Source organism: Cydia amplana, chromosome 16 (assembly GCF_948474715.1).
Source record: "Cydia amplana chromosome 16, ilCydAmpl1.1, whole genome shotgun sequence".
In the NCBI taxonomy this organism is placed as follows: domain Eukaryota; kingdom Metazoa; phylum Arthropoda; class Insecta; order Lepidoptera; family Tortricidae; genus Cydia; species Cydia amplana.
The window spans coordinates 16,590,702-16,615,795 of NC_086084.1; the positions used below are offsets into that span (position 1 = coordinate 16,590,702).

The 25,094-nt window shown below is 38.8% G+C and overlaps 4 protein-coding genes across 4 annotated transcripts; 2 read left to right on the forward strand and 2 right to left on the reverse strand.

Annotated features, from left to right (window-relative positions):
- Positions 1 to 4,551: 4,551 nt before the first annotated feature.
- On the reverse strand, positions 4,552 to 6,335 carry LOC134655051 (uncharacterized). The gene has a single exon (XM_063510509.1). It carries the CDS (start codon positions 5,913 to 5,915, stop codon positions 4,605 to 4,607), a length of 1,311 nt encoding a protein of 436 aa, XP_063366579.1. The 5' UTR covers positions 5,916 to 6,335; the 3' UTR covers positions 4,552 to 4,604.
- A 3,108-nt stretch (positions 6,336 to 9,443) lies between these two features.
- LOC134655265 (glutathione S-transferase 1-like) lies at positions 9,444 to 12,502 on the reverse strand. Its single transcript, XM_063510715.1, has 7 exons — positions 12,449 to 12,502; positions 12,217 to 12,355; positions 11,989 to 12,047; positions 11,516 to 11,663; positions 11,218 to 11,414; positions 10,799 to 10,896; positions 9,444 to 9,541 (listed from the first exon to the last, which is right to left on the reverse strand). The coding sequence occupies exons 1-7, from the start codon at positions 12,487 to 12,489 to the stop codon at positions 9,444 to 9,446; spliced, it is 780 nt and encodes a 259-aa protein (XP_063366785.1). The 5' UTR covers positions 12,490 to 12,502.
- Positions 12,503 to 13,736: 1,234 nt separating this feature from the next.
- Positions 13,737 to 20,706, forward strand: LOC134655091 (glutathione S-transferase 1-like). Its single transcript, XM_063510554.1, has 5 exons — positions 13,737 to 13,833; positions 16,930 to 17,086; positions 17,589 to 17,786; positions 19,301 to 19,417; positions 20,515 to 20,706. Exons 1-5 carry the CDS (start codon positions 13,766 to 13,768, stop codon positions 20,692 to 20,694), a joined length of 720 nt encoding a protein of 239 aa, XP_063366624.1. The 5' UTR covers positions 13,737 to 13,765; the 3' UTR covers positions 20,695 to 20,706.
- Positions 20,707 to 21,582: 876 nt separating this feature from the next.
- On the forward strand, positions 21,583 to 22,323 carry LOC134655484 (uncharacterized). The gene has a single exon (XM_063510948.1). It carries the CDS (start codon positions 21,583 to 21,585, stop codon positions 22,321 to 22,323), a length of 741 nt encoding a protein of 246 aa, XP_063367018.1.
- The last annotated feature ends 2,771 nt before the right edge of the window (positions 22,324 to 25,094 follow it).

Genomic DNA, 25,094 nt, shown 5'->3' on the forward strand with positions numbered 1-25,094 from the left:
TGCATATACGTCCGTATTATTGCACCTTAGTCATAAACGCACTACTTCTCAATTAGATTACTTAATTAAAGTTTTATCCCTTTCTCTCAATAAGTATATCAGCCAAAATGATAAACGGTTAGGTAGGTAGGTGTTAGCTAATTGGGAAAACGCATTTACTGAATATTTTCAATTCGTAAGACCTTATAGTCTATAGAAATGGACCAAAAAAACTAAATCCTTCTGTTAAAAACAGATTTTAATAAGTAATTCTCATTAATAATCAATCGTATAAAATAACTAAAATACAATTTCTAAAAATGATCATTCATTAGGAAAATTACAAACGTTGAGTAAGTAAATAAACATCGCTTGTGAAGTTTAATTCGAAAATATGCTAAATAAAATATCACCCTGTGTGTTAATCAAAACGTTTTCATGTTATAAATACCTTAGTAGGCATATAATATTAGGTAAGGTCATGCAATGCGGCCAAATCCGTCTGCGGAAAAGTCCGTACACGAGTGTAGGCAAGTATTAGGTATAAGTATGTATTTCTTTTCGACTTTAGGAAATAGCCGATTGGCTTTAGACTGCTGAAACTAAAAGCAATTGCTGCTTTGTCGATGAAGTTAACAATCGTGTACCTACTATTGTTACAAAAAAAGCGGTCGTATACCTACGTTATTTTCCGCAGACGGATTTGGCCGCATTGACTTTAGTTACAGTCTGGTTCAAAAAGTCACTAGGGACAGTCACCAGCAATAACACCTATAATAGCTATATATGTATAATTATATTTTTGCACGGGTTCGAGCTTTCGCTGTGCATGATATTATAATAGACGACTGTACCTACTATCGACTTTGGAGTCCGACTGTACGCATGACAGGTATCGCAGTACCCAAGAAACCTTATTGCTAATTATCAAGTAATAAATAATCGAGTTTGGTTCCGTTCCGTTAAGGCACATTCAAGGCCAAAGATTGCAATTAAAGCTTAGTCGTTAATCAATCGTCGCGTCGTGTCAGCAAAATGAGACGGTCTCGATCGCAGGTTAGGGCGCGTTTACAGTAGCTACTTAGCTAGGGCAATCTACCTGTTCGTCGACACTGAAGACAACAGGCGCCCTCCCTTGTGTAAATGCACCCGAAATAACACCAACATAATAAGTTAGTTAAGTAAGTATATCAAGTTGTCAGTTTTGTTATAGTCACCGAGAACGGTAGCTGGCAGCACTTGCTTTGGCAACATCTCATTTCGTCACACGAGGTATGTACTTACGTAGGGTCGACTACAAAGAGATGTATCCACTTTTTCACTTTATTACAATGCAATAAGGTGAAAAAGTGGATACATCTCTTTGTAGTCGACTGTACAATCATTATCTACAACTTTTACAAGATTCTATACTTGTATCTTTAAAAAAAATAAAGCAGTTGTATTATACTCATAAGATGACTGCTAGCAGTCATCTTATGAGCCTATAGACAAAGCATTCAAATGACATTGCTTTAGATATCACTGTCAGTCATTTAATTGACACATTTAAGTGCTGGAGTAGAAAAAAATACTTGAAAGTTGGTTACAAAATACTTAATAAAAATTATAAAAGAGAAAATTAAACTGCCATTCCACATTACAATCAAATACGAAAAGAATCAATTGAAACACTACTTCTTTTGATCATTATAAAAATCTAAATGGAACTTACTACTTGGAAATAACTTTAAGAATAAAAATATACGAAGACGAAGACTAGCTGATTAACTAATGTTAGGTACTTAAAGTAAAAGCTACCACTGACTTAATCATCATCATTACTTACAGTTGGTATAAAAAACTAACAGTGCCTACCGACTGCTAACATCGATATTTCGTTATCTCCCTCTCTAGCGCTTGACAATGCAAGAGCGATAGAGGACAAGAAAACTAACTAAATTTAGATTTTCGATGTTCGCGGTAGACGCTCAGACCAATGTCAACGGCTAATGAAAAGGAATAACTATATAGGTTAAACCCTAATAAAAGTGGTTATCAATCGTAATGCAAATTAGCACAAAACAACAGGCAGTAGCAGAAGTTGTTCAAATGCATTCACTTCAATAATAAGAATATAAGGAATCGAAATCATGTGTTTACAATTAAGCACTCTATTCCATTGAGAGGAGAGATGCAGCTTTTTTCACCTGTGATTGATAGTAGGTAGATCGTGTTGCATACCTACATCCGATCTGGGATGACCGAAGCCGTACCACCGTCGACAATTGACTGATCAAATTTGAACTTAAATCACAAAGATATAAGATCCTCCGATGGCCAGTTAGTGTAAAACGCGGCTGTGGGTCGACCCCCGTCCCGATTTGTTACTAGAATTATTAAAAGTCCAGACACAGCACTGGAGATAATAAATATAACCTCGTGGAAATCTCAGTCGCTGTCGCTACTGGTTAGACTGTCTGTCCACTGAGACTGAGCGGATCGGATATGTGCGGAATCAACCAATAGCATTGGTTGTAATCTCCGCTCCGCCAGTGACTAGGCAGCTTTAAGCTGACGAGCATTCAACAGATAACACAGCTTCCAATAGGTATCTACGCCTCCTATAGACAAACGCAGCATCTCTTGCCTCCAATAGTTTTGGTAAACTCTAGGGGCGACACAGACAACTGCAGGGTCTGCAGGTAGTTGACTGTATGTACCCAGGCCCACTAGTATGTGAACTCGTAAAGGGGATTATGGATAAACTATAGTACAAATAAGATGTTGCATGGCAGTGGTAGGCAAACCGCGGATGCTTGAATTAATAAATGAATTGCGGCTCTTCAAGCCACCTTAAAGATTTCCCTGTTCACTGACCGCTGATAACAGTCACAGCTCTTCTTAAGAAAAGATTGCCGGCCCGTGTCCTATGCCCTAGATCAGTAGAAAGTTTATCTAGATATCGGTTTTTGTGCTAATTGCATTTTGATTGAATATCTCTAGAAGTAAACGACACACTAAAATGTTAAGTAACCGTGTTGACATTACACAATCGTAACGCATAAGCCATATGCATTACTGGTTTTATATCCCTGTCCATATCTAGACATAAATAAGGCGTTGTGAATATTTGGTCATATCCAAGTATTACATAATATAAATAGCTATATAAATACTGATACATATATTTTAACATTTGTGAGAAATACTCTGAGCACCATATACATAGATTAGACAGAATGGAATGACATAATCAATCAATTAATCAAGCTACCATTTTTGCATTTCGCGGTTGGGTAGGAATGACTTGTGTAGTTATATCCTATGGCGTTATCAAAGTAGGTTTCTTAATCATAATTGTAATTATTTTTTTGGTTCCATACAACCTTTTGATCCTCAATAGGAATGGCATCAAAAAAAAGTTTGTCAAAAATGATCTGTATCTCGCAACCTGTATGTTTTTTTCAAAATCTGTAAAAGCCAATCTTCATTAATTTGAAATCGAGGGAAGGTCTTCTAAGACCGTTTTCTCGTAGCAGCACGGGATCTGGTAGCTGCCCTCACTGACCCAAAAAGAAAATCCATCCTGTAGATAAGTACAATCCAGATACTCCACACCTAATACCTATAGGTAATAATATAAAATCAATTCAATGTAAATAATTCAGATTACAATTGTAATTGAGAAATTTTGAGCAATCATATTAATTTTTATCACTTTAGCAAAGAGTTAAATTATACATTACAATTTGAAATAATAGAGAGACAATTATCATAGATTATGCTAGTACCATACTATGAGTATCAATGTCAAGAGATTCTACAGAGGCAGGACAATTGGATATATTGTCATAATCAAATAAATACAGCAACAGCTAAGTATGAAGTTACTTTGATAATTGGAATAATTGACTACATTGCAATAGATCACGTTTCCATGTTTATAAAACAGTGTGTTCACAGCTTATCAGAAGACAAACATGACTCAATCTGCAATTTTGTGTAAGACTTATAAAATAATTATTAAATCGGAATGTAATTTTCCCCTAATCCTACAAGGCACATGGTCCTTAAAGTTACATAAATGGCTCGTTCATTGGTTCTGCAGGTCCCTGCCAGAGAATAATAAATACTTTACAACAAGTAGATACTGCCTCAGGCTGGTATTCCACCTGTACAATTTCTTGGTCCAATGTGCATCACTGCTCGCTCTCTCACTAAGCAAAATGTGAGATGCAAATACACATTGGACAGGTGGAATACCACCCTTAGACATCTTATAATACTACAAAATAAATTTAACTTACAAAAGGTAAGTATTTTGGGCTATTTATATTTGAACACACTTTACACCATCAGTGAACTTTATTCATAAACCCCATTCATCATGGAGTGTAAAGTGCGGACAAATCTAGCAATATTTAGCCAGGAATATTTTAAGCCTTTCTTTGAGATTCGTTATTGGAATAATCGTCTTACTCTACTTGCTCACTCAAGTCACGCACATTTCACACACAACACAAGCTTCTTAACACTTTTGCTGCGCCAACTAAGCCGCCAATTTGACCAGATACCACAGTAAATGTGTTAAAAACAATCAAGTAGAAATCAGCAAACCCGCAAGACTAAACATGTAAATAATTCTATTGTATCTTGCATCCCTTTCTCTTCTTGTGCATCTCAGCCTGCTTGCTCTTCTTCTTGGCCAGGCCCTCAGCGGTGATGTCAGATATCACGGACAACCTCTTGGAGTTGTCCTGGTGCCGGTCCGTGTGCTGGGGGCTCGGCAGGTCCGGAGGGAATGTGGAGCTGTACAGGTTGTTGTTCTCACTGTAGCTGTGCGGGATCGCCTGCGGAGGACTGTCATCGCTCTCTGCAGCATAGTGAGAAGCCGGTCGGATACTCACTGGGTCAGGAAAGCGGGGCTTCTTGCCAGATGTAGGTGGAGGTGGGGGCTGCCTGTGCTGAAGTGATGACGTCCCAGAATTGGACGCGGTGCGATCCGATTCAAAAGACCTGGTGTGCACATGTGTCACGTTGTTTATATTGACAGTTGACGTGCCGGGCTGGTCGTTGTAGTACTGTTTGGATGTCTCCTTGGACTGCAGGGCACTGGCTTTTGATTGAATATGTTCCTTTTCGAAAGGCTCTACATAATTCAAATCTGAATCCACAGATTTGCAAAGCCTCAATCTATTGTCGCGTATCATGTCCCTGGGGTTGCTGTAAGCGTCGCAGAGTGTGGCCTGGCTGGTGTCGGGCGTGTCTATCTGCCGGGCGGCCAAGCGCTGCTGTTTCTTGAGGAGGGCTCTCTGGCGAGCCTTCTCCTTGGCTCGCTGGAGCTTCTTGTACTCGCGCTCCTGCAGCAGGCGCGCCAGCTCTCCGTCCTGCGCCTCCACGGCGCAGCGCATGTCCGCCAGCAGCACGTCCCGCTCCTGCCCCTCGCTGCTCAGCTGCCTCGCGAGCCGAGCGTCTCGCTCCTCCTGCTCCAACCTCAATCTGAGCTCTTCAAGTTCCGCCGGCGACAGCCCCAGCTCCTCCGGCGCTATGCCGTCTAGGAGCTCAGGCGGAGATCTGACGGGAGCCGCCCGGGCCGGCTCAGGCGGAGTGCGCGAGGGGCCGGGCTGGATGAGGTCGGTGTGCTGGCGGCGCTGGCGGCGGAGGTTGATCTCAGCCATCTCGCGCGCGATCTCGGCGTCCACGTCGGCCTGGCGGCGGCGCGCGAGCTCGCGCAGGCGCGCCTCGTGCTCGAGCCCCTGCTGCTCGCTCAGCGCCACCGGGAAGTCCTCGCGGATCTGCCGGTTGCGGAACCTGTTCTCGCAGAGGTGCGACGAGATCTCGCGGTCCTGCAGGCGGTGCGCCAGCGCGCCGTCCGCGCGCACCAGCCACTGCTCGCGCAGATCCCCCACATGACCGAGTTTCGGCATCGTGTCGCTCGCTTGAAAACCTGCCATCGAATATAACTTTTCACTAAATTTCAGTATTAAAAACTTGATTTCACCAAGTTTCCGAGTTATTTATTAATTAGTAATCAGCCATGGCACGAACAAACAATTCCAATCACTATAAAATCCACAACGCTGTATGATAGTTTTCTCGCTCAACTTTCTTCGTTCCGTGAGAATACGCGGTGGCTTTTTACATTTTATGTGAACGAAGAACAATGGGGTAAGGTTTGATAATCTACATAATAATTAAATTACAGAACTGTGCAATGCACGAGCAAGCAATCGCGAACGAGCTCTCCCCGCCTGGGTCCGTCCCCACTCACTTCATAACAAATTCCTGTATGACAGGTGAATTCCTACTAGTGATGTCAGTCACAAAATGCCTTTCGATACAATCGACCGATTGTTTTATTTTTCGAATCTAAAATTAAAAGTAATAAATACTAGTAGTTCGCCCCGAACTGAGAACTCGCGGTTAACCAAAAATTATATAGCGATTGACTTTGTTGCACCTACTTAGGTACTCGTATAGTGCGACATATAATAATAGAAAATAAATGAGGGCGCCACTTTCTACGTAACTGTCACATTTTTGACGTAAAATGCTTACACATGGCAACAATTTAGTATGGACATTTTTGAGTTCCATTTTATTTAATTTCTACTATTTTATGTCGCTCTATAGGCGGCAATGGATCAAAGATCGCGTGGATTTATTGCAAGGTCTGTGGAGCCCTTAACTGATTGATTTAAGCAAAGAGTAGTATGTATAATATAGTTGGCCAAGCAGATCTTGTCAGTAGAAAAAATGTAGGCGCGAAGGGATATGGTCTCATAGAAAATTTGAGTTTCGCGCCTTTTTCTACTGACAAGATTTGCTTTTTTGCATCAATTTTGAAGCGCCATTTACAAGTTTAGCGTTAAGTAATATAGATGGCGCTATTTTTTCGAATAAAGGGCTTCGTATACGGCTGTCCCTCCCCTGGATTTAAGTCACCACCATAGAGATTAAAATAAACTGTATCTGTGCTAAGCCGAAATATTTCCTGTCAAATGTCAAATACATGTATTATGTTTATTCTATTTTATTTTTATCTTGCTAATTATTTCAAAATGGTAAATTTAAAAACGATATTATAAAAGTGTAAGTCGAGCACTTTCATTTGATACTAAACTCGACCATGTTTCTTGCAAAAAAATGACCAGAATAGCAAGACCTCTCACAAACAGCTTTTTGGCCTTCTAAGCTCTTCTAGCTCAATAACCTCTTGATCGGGCCTGCTCATAATTTAATGACTAAAATATAATGCCCTCGACTACACGTTTACCCAATTTTATTTAAATTAGAACAAATTTACTTAAGTTATTGAGTATCAAACTATCTTCTGACAGTTCAGCTTAAAAACATCGAAATGCCGAGACGTGCCGCTAGCCAGCCGCGTGTTCAAAGTCGAATGTAAGAACTTCGCTTCGCTTCGCTCGCTCGTTCGATCAACATACGTAATTATGCTCAATCATTGATATAGAATAAAGAACTGGATACCCAATCAGCCGCAAAAAATGGCCCCGCAAAAGTAACGTTAAACCAGATCACGCGTTACTTTTTCGTTTAGTCTTGTTTGGAACGCTCAAATGTGAAGTTGTCAACAATGACGAAATGTGCAGTAAAAATATGCAAAAATAACAACGATAAAAAAAGGAAAAAGGATGGAATATATTTCTTTCGGTTAGTTCTTTTGATAGCATTACAGAATTTATGTAATCTGGTGGTAATTTCATGGTATTGAATAAATTATTTTGTTAGTACCAAAGAATCCCTGTCAATGAAGAAAAATCTAATGAGTCGATATGAGGTCTATATATTTTTTTAATTTTATATAGAATTCGTAAGGAATATTATTATGTTTAAATTCAAGATTTCTAAGAAAACCTATGCGACGTGCAGAGTGGACTGCTATTATAGCAAGAGATAGGGGTGATGCACTTTTTAAGCCATACAAAACGGCATTTGTGTGTTCGGCCCATTTCCCTGTTTCCGACATATACACCACCAATAAGGGCCTACATCGACTAACTGCAAATGCTAAACCTGTCTTAAAGGTAAGTCGGTTCATTTTGAACTGCATTCTTAAATTTTTTTTAATGTGTAGGTCATACATAGGTATATGTATTGAGTGGGTCACGCAGAGAAAAACGTGATTAACTATTCGTTTTACAAAATATATTTTAATTATCAGAATGTGACCCTCTTGAACATTTTGCTACACCATTCCCAACAAGTGCCTTTTAATATACGCGGTGTTTTTTTTAAAGTCCGTTAATTTCAAGGGTTTACTTATTTCTGATCTGAGCTTAAATAAAGTAAGTAACTTTTTCAAAGAAACCGCGCAGTTTCCTGACTAACTCCATTTTGGAGATCATCAGTAATTTATTTTAATCTGATAAGGCCTGTTTATACATATATTGATTAGTGTTTACTATGAGTTTATACATTTATACATTTGACAGCCAGAGGCACGACTCGCACGAGTGATCCTATAAAAAGGGTTCCCGATAAAATTAAACCATGCCAAGAACCTGTGTACGTTAGTTATAATGTGTAATAACCGCGATAGTTTAAGGAAGAATATAAATTTGTTTTATTTCTTATTTTGATTTTTCTGTAAAATAGGGAGTATTACTGTAATGTTTTGCCGCCAGAGTGCAGCACTAGTGACTTAAGTATACCATAGAGTAACTTATACATACTGTACCTTAAACTGTTTTTTGACAAGTTTTCACAGACAATCAAATATGACATTGATATATCAAGGCGGTTTGCTTACAAAGGGCCTACCGGGAAACGTGAAATCGAAACTCAGCTATCTGCCTCTTTATCGCTCGAATATATGTCGATGTGTAATAACAAAATGTCGACTCTCTCGTTTGCGGTAGACCCTTAGATTGTTTACTTGTTGTTGATGTGGCGCCCCCTACGCAGACTTTCGCGTAATATTCCCTATTATATTAAAGTATACCAAAGCGACTCCATTCATTCAATATTTTAGTTTGACGTAAATACAATGGTCACGTTGCGTTTAGTGCCTTCGGATTAAAAGTTTTAACAATGTTGGTACTTATGTTTGCAAATTTGACACTTAATGCTTACCTGCAGTAAGTTCTTTTCCGTACGAAACATTTATCTTGTCTCAAAATTTACGTAGGCGATTTTATCATCAATGCAAATGGTGCGAAATGTCATTCTGCTCCACATTTGTTGACGTTTCTCTTCTGCTATATGTGTTTTTTTCTTTATGACCAGGGACGGCAGGCACAGTCTGGGCTATCAAAATCGCTGCCAATTTACCTTGATCTAACTCTAGATGCGTGGAAATGTCACCATAAATGTCAAATTGTGTGGAATTTTCACACTGTGTTATGGAAAAACCTTCATAAAAACGTTGGCATTCATAAATTAAGTTTTTATTATACGGTAGTTATTCAAAGTACAAAAAAAACAATAATATTAAAAAGTTCCTTTGTAGTCATTTGACGCTATGTGGTTGTAGGTTCCGTAGTTGAAATGTTGTTCCGACGATCTTCAGAGTTCCGTGGATATTTGGATTCATTGTGATTGAAACAATTGCCACATTCTAAAAAAAAAGAACACCTACATCAAATAAAATTACTGTGTATAATGTAGCTCGAAAAGTTTTCTAGAAATCGATTTTCGGTGAGCGCCAGGGTAGCGGGTGGACCTCAGCGATTTCAACGAAATATTAATAAACATATAAAAATGAAATATTTATATTATACCTTCTGTGTACTTCAGTGTACCTTTAATAAAAACCAGTGTACCTCTTTTAATAACAAAACTTCCGTGAGACACTCACATATTTTCAGTGTACCTTTCCCTAAAACGAGATATTTAATGTGACTCACGTCTCTGATATGGGTAGGTATATTTGGTATCAGCGCATTCAGTATGATGTTCTGAACACTAATATATGAGATAAGCGCGAAAGGGTGGTTGCTGTGACTCCTGTGAGGTCATCTCATGTAGATTGTAGGGTACCAAATGAAAGTATCATGTAGGGTACCAAATGAAAGGGCTTTGTGAGTAGATCACAAATATATAACATACTGCAACATTTTCACTACTTGGTCTAACAAATTATTAGAAAACCTTCAAAAATTTCACAATCGAGAGTTGATTTGGAACTGCTTTAAATTGAAAATGACTGAATCAATTATACCACATGACTGTGAATATCTATCCTCTATATAATGTTTAAAAGTAATTAGCCAAATATATAAAAAAAGTAGGTACAACATCAGGTTGAAAAACAAATAAAATACCCGTCGCACAGTTACGCTCCGGGATTGTAATGCCATTTAGGGTTCTAGCTAAATTGGACAATTCATAGCGTAAGTATGGAAGAACCAATTTAGCTAGGACCGTGGCGTAACAATCCCATGTGGTGACTGGTGACTGTACATGACGTACTAACTACCCCCACCACTTTCGCGCTTGTCGTCTGTATTCAGGGCATTATACTGAATGCATTAGGTATTACCATATTCACCCATATCCGAGATAACACGAACGAAAAGTAACCTAAAGCACCCTAAAGCCTGTTCGGGCATCCTATTATATGTTAAAATAACAATTTGAATAAAGGACGAAAAACGCAATTATTTTACTTTAAAACTTGCGGTTGTAATTTTGGTCAACAGCATACAGTAGTTTTGAGGTTTTGAGCTAACTTGTTATGATAGGCTGGTAGGTTATAGGCATAGATAGACGATCCCATCATAAGAAAATTGATAGACACATCACTCTTATTGTGGAATACCTACAATAAGTCTGATACTAATCAGTTGATAAATGAGTGGATCGAGGAACTTGCCTATTCTTCTCTTGAATTCTGAGAGTCCTTTCTTGTTAGCAGTGCAGAAGAACTTCTCCTCAGCCATGCGATGCAGCCAACAGGATAGCTTGGGAAAACTGGAAGAAAATATTAAAAAAGAAGCTTACAAGTACGAAGCACCCAAGTATATAAGACCTTGTAAAGATGTACAATACCCATTTTGGATTGCTTACTAACTTTTTTGACAAAGTGGTTAGAACTTTGAGTTTCAACACTTACATCAACATCATCATCGTGTCAACCGAACCGAATGACATCTAGGTACTACTACTAGGCAATATTCCTATTCCAAGAGTCTGTTCATAAATGTTCATTGGCCGGTGTTACGCGGCCCTTATCTAACGGTTCCCTGCGATCTTATGTCTAGAAATATTTTATAAACAATTATGATCACGAACTTGCTGACATCGATGGGCACGAGTACGTCGAGAGTGCTGACGGTGGCGGCGAGCGAAATGTCGCCGAGAGAAGGCCAGTTGCCGCTGCTGAACCACGCTCGCTTTGCTAGCATACGCTCCATGTCAGCGTACGCACACTGGATCTCGTCGTTCGTCTTCTCGTCTACAATGCGCAGTGTGCCATGCAGAATTGGGTTCTGAAAATTTGCACGAATTCGATTTAACTACTGGTGATGATGATCGCACCTTTAAGAAAATTTGCCAGGAATTAAAGATCCTTAAATGGTAGAAATCTTACAGAAGCCGCCTTGTACTGCGGGTAAAGCACGCTGCTGTTAAAGTGCAGGAATTGGTCGACAAGGGCGCGACTGGAAGGACCCGGCGGCAGCAGGAACTTGCTCATCTCCGTGCAATACCGGGACGCCAGGTACGTCGTGATGGCTTGGCTGCGACACCATGGTTTAAGGCTATATTATTATTATTACATCTATCCTTTTTCAAGACACTTTCTATAGCATGCCGGTGTAGGATGTAGGTGTACCTAACAAAAGATTTCCGATGGCTAGTGAGCTTTCGGTTTCACAAAATATTAGAACAGCGTTTAACAAGTAGATTAATTTTTATTTTTAAGTATATTGATGTCGGTGTCCTGATATTACGAGGAACAAAAACTTCTATAACCGTTGCAACAATAACATGCGATTTTAGATCATTGCCGGCTAAGTGTATCAGATCATCGAATTTAATTTAAAATGTCAAGATAAAATATACCTATCACTTATTATTAAATCTCTATCCTTTAAAATCGGCAATGTTTGAAGAGGGTTCATCTGAAAGATTGTAAGTAAAATTAGGTACCTACAGCTTTCACTTTAAGAGAGCATAAGAATAAGTACACAAGACATTGCTAAAAATTTGAACAGGCGCCTCAAATTATATAGTGATGTACAAAATTAAACATAATCGATCGATTTAGCACAAAAAATAAACTATACAAACAGAAAGTATTTCAGGACTTTTATGTTCTTCTTTATCCATGTTGACATCTACTTCATGAACATCGATGTTCATAGCATCCAATGCCATCAAGACTGCACGACACGCAGGGCTGCGGTCTGCTTTCCACAGAGTGCAGTGCCTGAAAAATATAGCACAATATAGAAATACCTCCAAGTAAGTCAGAAGTTGGTACTTCAGTACTGCCAGACATAGAAATTAAAACTTCGCTAACTTTAAACTAGTCGTTAGAGGCCTACTAGATGAACCCCCCATTTTAATAATTATGGATAGCCTCAGCTGAGGTTACATTTTACTATATTAGGATATAATTTAGATTTAATTTTTATACCCTCCATACATCTTAATGTCGTGAAACCATAGACATGTTGTCATGTTCATATTATTATTTTTTTCGCTGCCAGGCTGCCATTCTTTTCTTCTTTGAAACAAACATTAAAAAGTAGGCAAGTACGTACAGTCGTTGTGACAATACCTACTAAATAGATGGAGGCATATTGTGCAGACGCATGTGCGTGAATTTGAAGCCAGGCGACGCACAGAACTCGACACTAAGCCTGACCTGACGAGCTAAAGGCCAGACCACCTGTGGCCATCACATATAATTACGTCGGAGGGGTGCTGACCTGCAGCGAGTGTGGCCCTCTGACTTAATATAAAAGAAATTATTTATTCTATATCAATGGTGTCACATTTGCTGCAAAGATTGGCTACGTCACCTGAGAGCGCACCTGCGACGCTCTCAGCAGTAGAAAGCAGTCGCAGATAGCGGCTTACTTCCATGCAAGCGATGCAAGGCCAAAGATTGAGCTGCAAGAGAGTAAAGCTTGAAATTAGAACAGTAAGCAAGTTTAAAAAGTTTAGATGAGTCCCGATTCCGACGCCCTTCCGTGCGAAGCGCACGGCCGGACTTTTGGACGTGGAAACCATTAATATCTCAAAATTTACCCCTTTTTATACCTTTTAAAGACGTTTAATTTAATCATGCTTGCAATGGTTAAATTCGCGGTATATGACGGATGGTTAATAGCTGACAAAATTAGTTATGCATTGGGTCGATAATCCAAAGATGTGGGTTCGAGTCTCACGTTAGCCAGAGTTGATCACAGTTAATTTTTTCATTGTGATTGACATATGTATGTCTAGTGTATATACAATCTATAAATTGTAATGTAGAACGTTCCACAATAAAAATGGAAGGAACTCAGTATGTTTATTACGAGCATATTGATGTTTAAATTGATATTAAATAATTTCGTTTCCCCAAGACTAGTAGCGCGGTTACTAGACAGATGAATTTGCATTTACCTTCGATATTTTTTAATTATGTGGGCGTAAAATACCTTTTGAATGCCTATGAACTATTCTAAGTGGCACCGTTAAAGATCTAAACTCGATTGAATATAAATGCAAACTAAGTATAAGGTTACATATGGATGAGAGTGCTGTTGTTTTCAGAAGGCATCATCGTCACGTTATTGATCAGTTGACCTCGAAGGAGGAAAGACTGCGTTGCGTGTCTTTTGGTAAAATGGCTTATTTGAAATTCAATAACCTGTTCCGAGTGATAACCAGATGCTGCGGTACGAACTCGACAGTGTAAGTAATTTGTTATTTATGTATATTTTGATATTATCAAAGGTTTTTTAACTTTGTATCATAATTTTCATACATTGTGATATGAGTGTCGATTAAATGTTGATTGTTGACCCTTATTGACATGGAATAAAATAAAGGAAAAAACGCCCTACATAATTATTTATTTATTTACTTATGGTATACATATTATTCTACGTCTTTTTAGGGTTCCGTAGCCAAATGGCAAAAAAACGGAACCCTTATAGATTCGTCATGTCTGTCTGTCTGTCTGTCTGTCCGTCCATATGTCACAGCCACTTTTTTCCGAAACTATAAGAACTATACTGTTGAAACTTGGTAAGTAGATGTACCTATTCTGTGAACCGCATTAAGATTTTCACACAAAAATAGAAAAAAAAACAATAAATTTTGGGAGTTCCCCATACTTAGAACTGAAACTCAAATTTTTTTTTTTCATCAAACCTATACGTGTGGGGTATCTGGGATAGGTCTTCAAAAATGATATTGAGGTTTCTAATATCATTTTTTTCTAAACTGAATAATTTGCGCGAGAGACACTTCCAAAGTGGTAAAATGTGGGGGACACATTTTACGACTTTGGAAGAGACACTTCCAAAGTGGTAAAATGTGTCCCCCCCCCTGTAACTTCTAAAATAAGAGAATGATAAAACTAAAAAAATATATGATGTACATTACCATGCAAACTTCCACCGAAAATTGGTTTGAACGAGATCTAGTAAGTAGTTTTTTTTTAATACGTCATAAATCGCCTAAATACGGAACCCTTCATGGGCGAGTCCGACTCGCACCTGGCCGCTTTTTTAGGTTAGTTGCGTAGTTTTTTTAGATGTACAGAATTAAGTAGGTTGATTTAGTAACTTTGAACGAAATCTGGGGGCACGGCAGTGCCCCCGCCCCCGCCAAGTCGAGCAAAACAAAGAGGCACGGCCGTACCATCCTTTTCTCGAAGCGATTCAGGCCATTTTCGACGTCCTGTAATTTTGTGCTGGCTGAAGCTAGAACCCTGAATTTTCAGTGACATACAGGGCTTAACATGCTTTAGATATATTCTCAAAAACATTAAATCTGAACTTGTAGTTTAAAAATTATTGTACGTCAAAGTTCCTTAGTTTCGACACTGACACACTCATTCACTCACCTACGATCATCATAATTCTAATGTACTTCTAGCATACCCACAAGCTTCAAATTGTAAACATAAGTAGTTTTCAGCTTATCAAGCCATAGAAAACCTAAAAATATTGCAATATTAGTCACGTTTTAAAGGTCTAAGAACTGCATAAGTAAGTTTGTAATCCCATATAAATATATGCTATTACAAAGTTACTGTTGCAGTTCCTACAGAAAGTAGGTAAAGTAAAGGTACACTACGATGTACGATGTGAGTATGAATGAAGATGTGTTTAGTTATGATATGTATACATAGTATGGGTATGAGTACCCGAAAAGAAGGACTGCCTACAAACAAAAAGAGATGAGATCCCATCAAAAACATTACATGTAAAAAGGCGCAAGTCTCGCAACGCTTCTACTACAAAAAAGTTTTGAGATGTAATGTGAAACCAAGTCGGTTATTTTAATCAGTGCTAGGGGGTGTTAAAACCGTATCAATAAGATATCTTTAATTTGTAATACATATGTCGGAGCGAGACACCAGAAAGACGTATTGCAGCGTTACAGTTCATAGTTAGACGCCTGTATAAAATCGATTAGCAATGTTTGGCTACGTATTATTTGCTTGTAACGAAATAATAAAGTTGCGCATAGAGTATAATCCGCCATCTATTGGTGTATTGTTGAATTAAAATGACAGGTAGAAGGCTTTGGAACGTCAAGAGGAGTATCTTGAGTGAACGTAGGCACGAGCAGGCATTTTTGTCGTTATGTTGGTAGACTGGTCAGGCAGGTTTACCAACTTGAATTGGAGGCGGGAGCGGTTGGCTCCGCCGCGAGAACTGGCTTCCTTCTTCTTGATCGGACCGCGCTAGAGATCGGACGTTATCGTTAGCCATACCTCGTGCCTAATTCGCTACGTTCCTGAAGGCTTATACCTGAAGGATTATGCTGAAAGCTTATAGATTCTCACGTTCTTTAACCGTTTAGCTAAGTGTTTTATTCCAAGTGTTATTTTGATTTCTTATGTGCCATTAGAAGCTTACTTTTGTAAAATAAAGATTTGAACGGTTTCATGTGATCTTTTTATTTTGATTCAAATAATTTTGGAATAGTGATTGGTCGTTTTGATTATTTAGTACTAAAATATAGTAGGCACTAGTATGGATAACGAGTCTGAATGTTTATTTCATGCGTTGGTAGCATACCTACTATTTTGGCTGTGAAGTAATACATCTAGGTACTACCCCCACGCGCCCACCGCCATCGGAACCATCCTTCGCCGACACATATAATGACTTGGCAATCGTACATAATGTTTTTCTCGTACCTACCGTATTCGTAAATATGTGTAATGCTCAAACTGCAATTAGCGCTAGCGTTATGTTCAATTAGAATTATTTTTAATAGGTGACGATGATCCTTATATGTCACTCATTATGCAGCCATGCGATGGCCAAGTCATTATACGTATTACAAATTAAAAATATCTTATTGATACGGTTTTAACACCCTCTGATGGCACTGATTAAAATAACCGACTTGGTTTCACATTACATCTCAAAACTTTTTTGTAGTAGAAGCGTTGCGAGACTTGCACCTTTTTACATATGTTTTTGATGGGATATAGTTTACACTACCTACACTAGTGCGATAACGATAATTAGCCTACTTACGTAACTAACTACATATATATGTCGAAAATTTAAAGGGCCATACGTACTGTGAAACGTTGTAAGATACTTGTGCTCACAGATATAGGAAGGAAGCTTGTGCTAATAGGTAAAGGTAATTCGCAACTCGTATCGACTTAAAATACTCCCTTCAGTCGTATTTTAATTTATATCGTCACTCGTTGCAAAGTTCCTATATTTCGCACTTGTATCGTAATGTGCTATTATTTAATTCACTAAATTTGTGACTTTTGAACGTGATCAGTGAATATTATTGTTTTTTTTGTAGGAACAAAACTATGGACAACAAATTAATCTTGTATGGGGACGAAGTATCCCCTCCCGTTCGGTTCGCCCTCATGGTTGCATCCGTGTTGGAGATTAAGTTAGATTACCAACACATAGACCTTTTTAAGACAGAGAATAAAACTGAATTTTATACAAAGGTATTGTATTATACGCGCTTAAACAATTGTATACCTACTTTATATGTATATCTTGTATTAGAACAAATTAAATTATTTTCAGAAAATATTTACAATAATTTGTTTTTATATCAAGTAGACACACTACTATATAAATTAATTAAATTATAAACTTTAATTAAATGTCATATACTAAGAAAAAATGACCAAGGCCTCCAGTGCTCCAGGCTGGAATCGAACCAGCGTCCTCTGCTATTGACCTACCTCTGCTACCTTAGAGGTGGCCAGGGGGCGCCATAAGCCTTAATTCAGTAAGAAGTGCATATACTTGGAAAAATTCGACCTATGCCGCTCTGGCTCAGTGGCCGAATGGCACAGGCACCTGCCGCGATAGCAGAGGACGCTGGTTCAATTCCAGCCTGGGGCACTGGAGGCCTTGGTCACTTTTTCTTAGTATATGACATTTATTTAAAGTTTATGTATATCTGGTCAAGATACGCAAAATAATTTTATTTATTTATAGATAAATGAACTACAAAAAGTACCCGCGTTGAAAATTGGCGATGACGTCATTTGTGACAGCCATGCCATTGCATTATACCTGTGCTACACCGGAGATGGACAGCGACTGTACCCGAACAATCCCATTACAAGAGCAAAAGTCGACCAGACTATGTTCTTCAACTCTGGCACTTTGTTTCCGATTGACAGCCAAATATTTGTGAGTATAACGACCTTGCTAAAATATTGCTTGTTCAATCAAACTAATGTAGATATACAATATAAAAGAAACCGTGAGGAAACCGGACTAATCCCAATACGGGCCTAGTTTACCCTCTGGGTTGGAAGGTCAGATGGCAGGCACTTTCGTAAAAACTAGTGCCCACGCCAATTACTGGGATTAGTTGCCAAGCGGACCCCAGGCTCCCATGAGCCGTGGCAAAATGCCGGTACAACGCGAGGAAAAAGAAGAGTACAAACAAATTTGGCACAGAAAAAAACTATGCTAGATAACAGGAGGATTTATCTAAATAAAAATTAGACCCCATTTTGTTTCAAGAAATAACTTTGTGAAGAAATGAAGAAGGATTAGTAAAAGTTGTTTCCTGATCTCGTCAATTTTTAGGGTTCCGTACCTCAAAAGGAAAAAAACAGAACCTCGTGCGTCTGTTTGTCCGTCTGTCACAAGCCTATTTTCTCCGAAACTACTGGACTAATTAAGTTGAAATTTTGCACACATATGTAAGTTTATGACCCGAAAACGGATGTGTAACGTAAATAAATGAATTTGAAATATGGAGGCCATTTTTGGGGGGTAAATGAGAAAATTTTAATATAAAGTTTTTCAAACTATATCGTGTTACATATCAAATGAAAGAGCTCATGGTAAAAAAATCTCAAAAATATATTTTTTATAATTTTAGGATAAATAGTTTAGCAGTTATTCAAGAAAATAGGCAAAAATAGTTATTTGTACAACAAGAGATCAAAGTTTGATATTTCTTCGAGTGCTTATTTTGAGTCCCGTGCAAGCGAAAGATTCTATAATAGATTCACGAGCGTAGCGAGTGAATCTAATTTAGAATCTTGAGCGTAGTAAGGGACTCAAAAGCGCACGAGATGTAAATAACTTTGATCTCGTGTAGTTCACAAAACTTTTCACCTCAGCAGTGAGAACATATTAGAGAACCCGAAAAATGTATTCCTTCTTCATCACTTACCTCTATTCACTCATGTTTTCTTAAGATATGCCAACAATTAAATTTTCACCTCAGCATCTCAAACAAGGGTACTTTGCTACTTAAAAACAGTGAGCAAAATCCAATTTTGCTCACTGAGTGAGCAAAATCGCATTTTGCTCATTTTGTCTCACTCAGTGAGCAAAATGCGATTTTGCTCACTGTTTTTAAGTAGCAAAGTACCCTTGTTCGAGCTGCTGAGGTGAAAAGTAAATTACGTTCTCGACGGCGTTTATGTCAGTGACAAACTGATGGTAACCGTACAGTTCACTTCTTCACCTACTGAGCACCAAGCACCAAAGTTAACCCCGAGGTGCACAATCACATTTATTTTTGTCACGTTAAATCATTCGTTAAATGAATTACAGTGTACTAAACCTAAAGTTATAAATTATAATAATACTTATAAAGTAAGTAGGTACTTGTATAGATACAGTGGTTAGTACCTACTACCTTCCTTTGAATTTTTATATATTTACGGCGTTTACGTTTTTAGACGGAATACTTTCGAGGCAAATGGCCTGCAGATGATGTGAAAATTATGGAGTGGCACTCTGCAGTGGATCATTTAGAGCATCTTTTGGCTAGTCAGATGTGGTTGGCTTGTGATAAGGTAATATTGAGTTGCGTTTTTAGGGTTCCGTAGCCAAATGGCAAAAAACGGAACCCTTATAGATTCGTCATGTCTGTCTGTCTGTCTGTCCGTCTGTCTGTCCGTCCGTATGTCACAGCCACTTTTCTCCAAAACTATAAGAACTATACTGTTGAAACTTGGTAAGTAGATGTATTCTGTGAACCGCATTAAGATTTTCACACAAAAATAGAAAAAAAACAATACATTTTTGGGGTTCCCCATACTTCGAACTGAAACTCAAAATTTTTTTTTCATCAAACCCATACGTGTGGGGTATCTATGGATAGGTCTTCAAAAATGATATTGAGGTTTCTAATATCATTTTTTTCTAAACTGAATAGTTTGCGCGAGAGACACTTCCAAAGTGGTAAAATGTGTGTCCCCCCTCCTGTAACTTCTAAAATAAGAGAATGATAAAACTAAAAAAAATATATGATGTACATTACCATGTAAACTTCCACCAAAAATTGGTTTGAACGAGTTCTAGTAAGTAGTTTTTTTTTTATACGTCATAAATTGCCTAAATACGGAACCCTTCATGGGCGAGTCCGACTCGCACTTGGCCGCTTTTTTTGTGTTAAATGTATACTGGTAGTTCAGAATATTTCTGAATCTCGAGTAAATTCACCCTTTATTCTATTTTGTTAGTGTCGATTTTCAGAATTATCCTACAATTTACCTGAATAAGTGAATACATAGGTACACCTTATTGTAATTTCAGTTGTATACTTCTTTGCGCGTAATAAAACTAGCGATCCGCCTCGGCTTCGCACGGTTTACACAAAACCTTAACAAAGATTGATAGGTGAAACCGCATGAAAATCCGTTTAGTAGTTTTTGAGTAACATACAGACAGACAGACGCGGCGGGGCCGACGAGGACTTTGTTTTACAAGGTGTAGTGATAAATTATAACGTATAAATATTGGGTAAATTATATAGTCAATTTTGTATGATTTTAGTATTGCTTGAAAACAGGTTAATATCTATTCGATCTGTTTTCCCACTACCCACATGATTTTCCAAATCATATATGTATGTATATTTTTTTTCTTGATTACTGTGTTTTATTTTCAGGTTACACTTGCTGATTTGTGCTGCGCAACTACAGTAAGCTCGCTACAACTATTGGTACCCCCGTTGGAGCGCCATATTAAAGTTAAGCAATGGTTAGACAGGTTGAAAAAGCTCCCTTGCTATGAAACAAATTTACGTGGATTAGAGCGACTGAAAAGTTGTATTCGTAGTTTAGAATAAATAATAAGATAAGATAAGAGAGGATAATATTTTATCGTCGAAATTGTTCAAAAAGTATATTGGAGCTTTCAATAAATACTTATATGTGAATGTTACCTTTAATAAATCAGTTGCAGTGTTGAGTATATATGTCACCGTAAAATTGTAAACACTCGTCATATTATAATCTCGCTAGTTACATTATAAACTGACGGTAGGGAGATTATAATCTAACCTAACCTAACCCACGTTAGATTATAAACTAACGGGTTTACAATCTTACGGTGTCATCATGGTCTATTATACCATGGGTGTCATATACAATTGGAAACCTCACCCCACAATACCACAGAATAAATAATAGTACTAAGTACAGAAGACTCACTCTCTAACAAAACGCGTCTGTTACGATCAGCACAGATATGGCCGCTAGGTGGCGACAGCGCCACGCGCGGCTTATGACTTTATTTATTTATTTATTTATTTAATCTTTATTGCACATAAGAGAACACACTGTACAAAAGGCGAACTTAATGCCATAAGGCATTCTCTACCAGTCAACCTTTAGGCAAAGCAGATAAGTTGTAGGCGGTGCAGAAAATATGTGGTATAGATGAAACAATTACGTACCTGTACGAACACAATACAATCATAAGAAATACACAGACATAAACATATATAAATATATACACACAAGGGGGGTAGGCCGAAAAAACGTAAACACACATCATCCTGTAATAATTTTTATTTTAAATAGTAAAAGTATTTTTAGTGGTGTAAATCATATATATAATTAATGACTAGGTGATAGCCGCTACCTACCAGCAGTTCTCTTCACTTATTTCACTCATCTTACTTAATCAACACTGATTTGTGTTCTGCTCACCGACACTTCACCACTACTTAACAATGGAGGCCGTCCAGAAGTCCATAGCAGAGTTAACGGAGTCTTTCAACACAACAATGGCAGACTTTCAGAGCCAAATTGACAAGGCTACTCCAGAGAGTCCCACAGTGTTATCTGTTGCGGCACAGTTCAGTGCTTTCCGAGCGTTTACACTGAAGGCAATCAAGTCACTGCAGCAACAGGTCGAGCTGCTGGGCCAGCAAATGGACAGTATGGAGATGCGGTCGAGGCGCAAGATCCTCTTAATTCACGGTGTAGCAGAGGCTGCTAATGAAGACACTTCGGCACGGGTTGTGGATTTACTGAAGGTGCATCTTAAGACTGACATGACCACCGACAAGATTGCTCGGAGCCATCGTATGGGACGCCCGCGCAGTAATAAGACCAGGTGCATTCTCGTTAAATTTAGGGACATTTCTGACCGCAATGCCACCTGGTCTGGAAAAACTGCACTCAAAGGGACTGGCGTCATCATCTCAGAGTTCCTGACCAAGCCTCGGCACGAGGTGTTCATGGCGGCCAGGGAGCGCTTCGGAGTCCGCAACTGTTACACCCGGGAAGGCAGTGTATTTGTCCTGGTCAAGGATGGGGATCGTCGCCGCGTAACTTCTCGAGCCGACCTCGATGAGATCGAGGTACCACCGTCTGCGCCTGCGCCGGCTGCTGGAGCTGATGGTTTGGCTGGAGTGGCAGTTGATCAACAGTTGACCAAAAGATCGCGAAAACCGGCAGCTCGTTTTTGATTTGTATTACTCAAGTTTTGATCGTGTTTGTAACTTCTGTATTTGGCCGTTTAATATCTTACATTTTACCCTCTTTCTTTTACATAATTTCAAGCTTTCTCTTCAGTCGGTTAATATCTATTTAGTAGCAGTAAACGCGGGTTGTAATGCATATTTCACAAACTGACTGTGACAATCTGACGTCTGTCATTGATGACACTATTTAATAGTGTTGTCAGTGTTACAATTTGCGTTTCGTATTTGAACTCACTATTTTTTTTCTTTAACTTAGTTCTGCTGGCGGGTAATCTAAATTTGTTATATTTTAGTCTAGTGTTATTTTATAAGTATATTTAAATATTTGTATTTCTTGCATAAATTTATATATTTAAAGGCAATGTCTTATTTATCTACTAGTGATCTAAGCGATTTCAGTGATTTTGTCTCCGCTTCATCTAATGATAGTTTTCACAGTCTCCCTCCCTCCCTTCATGACCAAATAGACCAAAAACTGTCTGACTTTCCGAAAAATTTTAATATTGTTCATATAAACGCGCAAAGTATTCCTGCACATTACAATGACCTGTTATTGACTTTTGAGCAGAGCAAGATTGATGCCATCCTGGTGTCAGAGTCTTGGTTTAAACCATGTTTATCCTCCACCACTTATTCCCTACCCGGTTTTTGCCTCATACGAAATGATCGCTTTCTCAGAGGCGGTGGTGGGGTTGCTATTTATTTACGTTCTAATATCCCGTATTCTATTCTAAACATCTCACCTCAATCGTCCTCTTCTGATACCGCTGAATATCTATTTCTTGAGTTGATCCTATCTCATTCTAAAGTTCTTCTCGGTGTTTTTTACTCTCCCTCTCTTAATGTAAACTACTTTGCTTCTTTTGAAAAGCTTTTAGAAGACCTTATGCCATCTTACAATCACCATATTATTATGGGCGACTTCAACACGTGCTTACTTAAAAATGATTTTCGCTCTAACTCTCTGAAAGCACTTGTTGAGGCCTGTAATATGGTTATTCTACCTTCAGGACCAACGCACCGTTTTCCAAATTCTTCTCCTTCACTTCTGGATCTTGCACTTGTTTCTTCCCCTAATCATGTTGCAGATTTTTCTCAATTCTCTGCGGATGCCTTTTCATATCATAGTTTGCTGTTTCTCTCTTATAAAATTCGTCCTCCTAAACTTAAGCCGAAAGTTCTTCTGCAACGTAATTTTGGCAGAATGAGTGTCGAGAAGCTCCGCGAAGACGCCATGCTGATAGATTGGAGTCCCATCTTGCAGGCCACTGGGGTAGACGATAAAGTGTCACTTTTTAACTCCACGCTTATTGAACTTTATGACATTCATGCTCCTATACGACCGGTAAAGATTAAGCATGTCCCTGCTCCGTGGCTTACTGATGACATTAGATCTCTTATCGCAAAGAAAAACTTAGCAAAGTCTAAGTATAAGTGCAACTCGTCGGAGAAAAATAAAGCTAGGTACCATGCTCTCCGCAACCGTTGCAGTACAATTTGCCGCGATGCTCAAAGGCGTCACATTCACAGTGCGGTTGTAAATGGTGAGCCAGCTAAGGTCTGGAAGTTCTTGAAGACATTAGGAATAGGGAAGTCTACGCAAAACCCAATTAACAAAAATGTTGACCTAAACCTACTTAACCAGCACTTATCAACTTCTACTACTTTTACTGATCCAATTAAAACTGACACACTAAGTTCTCTTTCTAGGTGTCCAACTCCTGACTTTCCTCCCTTCTTTCTTGCTCAGTTTACTGACAGTGATGTGAAGAAGAATGTTCTTGCCATCTCATCCAATGCTGTTGGAGTTGATAGTGTCAGTCGTAAAATGATTCTCCCTCTACTCGATTTACTTGTTCCTGTCATCACTCACATTCTTAACTATTCTATCTCTTCTGGTGTTTTCCCTTCCCTCTGGAAAGATGCAGACGTTGTTCCCTTACCCAAAAAGTCTAATCCTATCTCTTATTCCGACTATCGTCCTATTTCTATCCTCCCATTCCTTTCAAAGGTTCTTGAGCGCCTTGTACATCACCAGCTTACATCCTTTTTAAACAGGCATGAGCTCATGAACCCTTTACAGTCTGGCTTCCGCTCCGGTCACAGTACGGTAACAGCTCTAGTAAAAATTACCGATGATGTTCGTGCCGGCATGGATAACCGTATGCTCACCGTACTGACGCTGTTAGACTTCAGCAATGCATTTAACACTGTCGATTTCGATGTTTTACTTAGTTTAATGCGTGCTGTTAATATATCTCCCGTGACAATTGGCTGGTTCCGCAGTTATTTGGAATGTCGTCGGCAGCGAGTAAAGGTAGACTCTTCCATGTCTTCTTGGTGCAGCACCCTGGCCGGCGTTCCGCAAGGCGGTGTGCTGTCTCCTTTACTATTTTCCATCTTTATTAACTCCATCACTACTAATATTTCTTCTTCTTACCACCTCTATGCCGACGACCTCCAAATCTACTCTCAATGCGTTATGAACGATCTGCCACAGGGTATCAGCTCCATAAACCGGGACTTGGATCACATTTCCAGTTGGAGCAAACGCTATGGGCTGAAGGTTAATCCGTCTAAATCGCAAGCTATAATTTTAGGCAGCTCTCAACTTATTTCTCGGATTGACTTTCCTAACTTACCTTTCATAGTCTTTGATGCTGTCCCGGTACCATTCTCGAGCCAGGTAAAAAACCTTGGAATAATCTTAGATCGCACACTGTCTTGGGTACCACAAATAAGTGAGATCGGTAGGA